At 37.0% G+C, this 4,248-nt stretch overlaps 1 protein-coding gene across 1 annotated transcript; it reads right to left on the bottom strand.

Annotated features, from left to right (window-relative positions):
• Window positions 1-247: 247 nt before the first annotated feature.
• Window positions 248-1,368, bottom strand: LOC110736068 (putative RING-H2 finger protein ATL36). The gene has a single exon (XM_021916214.1). The coding sequence runs from the start codon at window positions 1,330-1,332 to the stop codon at window positions 571-573; it is 762 nt and encodes a 253-aa protein (XP_021771906.1). The 5' UTR covers window positions 1,333-1,368; the 3' UTR covers window positions 248-570.
• Between the last annotated feature and the right edge of the window lie 2,880 nt (window positions 1,369-4,248).

The following is a 4,248-nucleotide window of genomic DNA, read 5'->3' on the forward strand; positions in this document are numbered from 1 at the left end:
CATTTTAATTCCTCTAGGCTCTAGTGGCTAGCATAATCCCTAATTCAAATTAACGTATATCCTTATCTTGTATTGTTTAAAGCGGTCTTTTAAGTGTTGCTCAACAAATAGTAAAAGTTATCCTACAACAATACTCTATAGAATAAACATCATATAAATTGTTCAATTCGCTTGTGTTAAAAACTAATTGTTCCACAATACAATGAACTTGCACAGTTTTCTTTAAAGTTAACAAGTGTAGATCACATATTATATTAGACAACATATTGTTATAAATAATGTTAAACAATAATATATGTAACATTAGTCCAACCAAATTACATGACTATATGAGAAAGTCTTGCCCCTAATCTTACGATTAACTTAATTTGAAAAATCTAACCATGTTATCTTCACACTTTAACCGATTACTGTGTACAGAGCAACTTCTAGTCAACTTCTCCCTCGTCATTTCTATTTTCTATTGTTTGGAAAAACAAATGCTCCGCTACCCCAGTCAACTTCCACTACGTGTCCATTTCTTTTTTTTTTTACTCCAAATTTTTCCAAAACTGAATTTTCTAACGCACTCTACACGATGTCGTTTGCCCCCTCGACGACCTCGGTCCCGGACCTACTCCCCGACCCGCCAACGCAGCCTAGTTTCATCTGCGTTGACTCGCCAGGTCGGGGAGCAAGGTCATCCCGGCAAAACGGGCACGTACTGTGATCCACTAACCAGCGGTTCACACATTCAACATGGAACACATGTTTACACTTGGGTAGCATACGTAATTTTTCATCCATCTCAAACTGGCTCAAGCACACTGAGCACTCTAATGAACCCTTATCGAGCCCAAGGCCGGACTTCTCGGAGTATATAAACACGGGAAAAGACTCGAGGACAGATGGGTTGAGTCCGCCTTGGGCCTGTTGGGTTGTTGTTTCACTAGCCGACCACCATTGGTAGCGGTTTAACCAATTACGAACTAGTACAAAGTAGACAACGATTAATAGCACAACAAACGACCCCACCAAAAATCCCTTGTTCCAATCTGGTTCCGAGGAGTGGTAAACATGGATGGATTGTGCTCTTACGAGTAAACGAGGTTGTAACATAGAAAAAAGGATTAATGTAATGAAGAAGCCGGATGCATTGTAGTAATGTTTGTACATGATGATTAGCACAACAAACGCCGCCACCAATAACCCCTTGTTCCAATTTGATTCCGAGGGATGGTGAACATCGATGGATTGTGCTCTTACGAGTAAACGAGGTTGTAATAAAGAAAAAAGGATTAATGTGATGAAGAAGCCGGATGCATCATAGTAGTATTTTCTAAGCAAGAACATCTTGATTACGTTGAAATTATTAGTAAGGTTCAAGGAGAAAATTATACTATAATGCCAATATATGACAAGCTAGGTATATATATATATGTATATATTAAAGCATACTTAAGGACGTGAATTACACTCCTAATAGTATAGACTACTGTTTAAAGAGATTCTAGAATAAGGATGTATTAAGTAAGAAAAAAAAATTAAGTCAATGTCAATGGTCAATTGATTACGATTATTATGAATCTATTCAAATAATAGTGGTAATATTTGTCCATATAATTGTGGAATAAAAGTGAAGAAATATACGTTATTCTTCGTGAACGTCTAATGTACTTCATATGATGACAATCATAGTTTGATGTTAGTCACGTTACAAGTTAGTCCATGGCGATGAATTTTCAATGGGATGGAAGGGTTCGACCGTTTTAAGTATTCAACAAAGACTTTTGAGTTTTGACTAGTCTTTAAGGCTTACTTTGGACAGGGTATGGTTCAATATTTTATCAATCTTGAAATCTTGGCTTGATTCTATTGGAATTTTATGAGCCACAAAATTGATCTTACATTCCGCTATATTATTATCAATAGATTCAACACATAATTGTGAGGAAACATTCTTGTATTCTTTCAGGAAAAAAAGTGCACCCTCTAGTACAAAATATTTCATGTTCATGTACTGAACATATGAATGAAGAAGATGCATCTAGTCATTCTAATGCACTACGCACGCGAATGCATAATGTATACATGTCACATAAAGTTTTCATGACCTTACGTGATATGCCGCAATTATTTCATGTTATCTGGGTTGTGTTTGTGATTGGTTTCATCTAAATTTCATGTTATTTATCAAATATATAAAAATTTGTAACTGTGGGTCAAGTTGATTGGATTCGATTTGGTTATTCTTGTTACTATCATGTTGGATTCGATTTTTTTTTCCTCAATAGTTCAAATTGCCAACTCTTATCACGGCCAGAAACACATTGCCTATTGTGTGGGCAAGGAAGCAGTACTTTGGTTACAAGTGACCAACAATTGACCCTTAAGACGTTTAAACCACACGTTACATTGTAATTGAACTCGTATAGAAGTTTTTGTTTTTTTTCCAAATGTGACACACGCCCAAACGAAATGTTACACATAGTACCCATCATTTTATGTCCATCACTACTTTATTTTTTTTTATTGAATAAGTTGATTTAGAAGAATATTATACTACAAATAAAAAATTTAAATTATCATACACCCTCTGTCTTTGATAATTGGCCAAGACTTCATTGGTCATTCACAACTATTATAACACAGCTACAACTCCTAGTCAATTTATTTTGGACAAATTCTTTCCGTACAGTTTCCATTGTCCTTAGCCCGGACCTTTCTTCATCCTCTTCTATCCAGCAGTCGGTTTCCGCCAAGTGTCCAGTCGAATTCCATCTCCAAATCTTACCAGTAAATTGAACATCTCGTTTCACTTCAGCTGTATCACTTACAACCTTAGCTCCCGACCCGCTTCCAGACTCATAAACACCATTCATATGCACCCGGACCGACTCATAAGGCATGGAAACAAGGTCAGCCCGGCAAATTGGGCATGTAGTGTGAGACGCCAACCAGCGGTCCACACATTGAAGGTGGAACAAATGATCACACTTTGGCAGCAAACGTAGCATTTCTTCCTCCTCGTACGGGCTTAAACACACGGCGCACTCTACCGGTCCCTTGTTGGATCCTCGTCGTGCTACATTAGAGTACGCAAAGACAGGAAAAACCCTAAGGATCGCCGGGTCAATCCCAACCCGGGCTCGATGGAGCGACCCGGGGTCCCGTGAGCTACAGAAGCGATTGAAGCATGCGTAAACAATGTAGTAAAGAATGGCGAAGATGATGAATGAGACTACAGCCACTAGTCCCATGTAAAGCGGGCTCCATACCGACTTTGAGTCTGAGTCTGAGTCTAAATCGCCAACATTGATGTATTGTGCTTTCGCAAGTAAAATAGTAGGGTGAAAAGAACAATAGTATAATGTGATGAATAAAATGTGTGTGTAGTAACAAGGTTTGCTAAACAATAAAATCATGTTAGAAATAAGAAGAGATTAGGAAAGAAATAGAGGAAGCATAGAGAAAATGGGAAAAATGAGCAAATATATCATGATATGTTAATGAAAATTAGCTGTTAATTTGTTCAAATTAGTGCCAACATACTAATTAGTGAAGAGGAATTGAATGATTACGAGAAAGACTTACTTTATAGTATCTTGAAGCCAAATCGTGAAGCCAACATAATATTTATGGGCTTAAAATTTGTGCAATTTAATAAAGGGAAGAGAAGTAGAAAGTGGCATGCCATTAGTAAGATTATATTGAGGAAATTAATATACTAAAATAAGTTTTGCCACTACCCACAAGCTAAGGGATGCGATCGTTCTTAACAAAAACATAATAAAATCAAGTGATCAAGGATGTGATCGTTGACGGTTGGTAGGTTGCATATACTTAATTAGCAGCTAGTGATTTAGGTTTGACATTGCAATTATTCCTTGGATATACTCTTGTTTAGATTGATTATGTTGACCGAGTATGCTCTTATCGATTAATGTGAAACAAGTGATAACGATACGGAATACTACCTAGACAACGTAGCTGACCGAACCGTACGTAAAGCTCAATTAGAATTCTCCAAAAGAATCTAACAACAACAATGAGACTTTTTACGAAACCTAGCAGATCCAAAATCCTCATCAACTCGGCTAGATATTCTATCTCACATCGTACATGTGTAAGTATCATATGGCTCCAAGCTTATTATAAATAGCATTAAGTACCCCGTTAATCCTCATTGGAGACGATTTTTGACACATTGTACTTTTACTAGCACCTCTCTCTCTATATATACACTTCTATATTCGATAACTTAGGCCT

The sequence above is a fragment of the Chenopodium quinoa genome, unplaced genomic scaffold (genome assembly GCF_001683475.1).
Source record: "Chenopodium quinoa cultivar QQ74 unplaced genomic scaffold, ASM168347v1, whole genome shotgun sequence".
Taxonomy (NCBI): domain Eukaryota; kingdom Viridiplantae; phylum Streptophyta; class Magnoliopsida; order Caryophyllales; family Amaranthaceae; genus Chenopodium; species Chenopodium quinoa.

What these genes read in the sequence shown, in the direction of transcription:
- LOC110736068 (XM_021916214.1), bottom strand. Translation starts at nt 1,332, where the DNA reads ATGTTCTTGCTTAGAAAATACTACTATGATGCATCCGGCTTCTTCATC.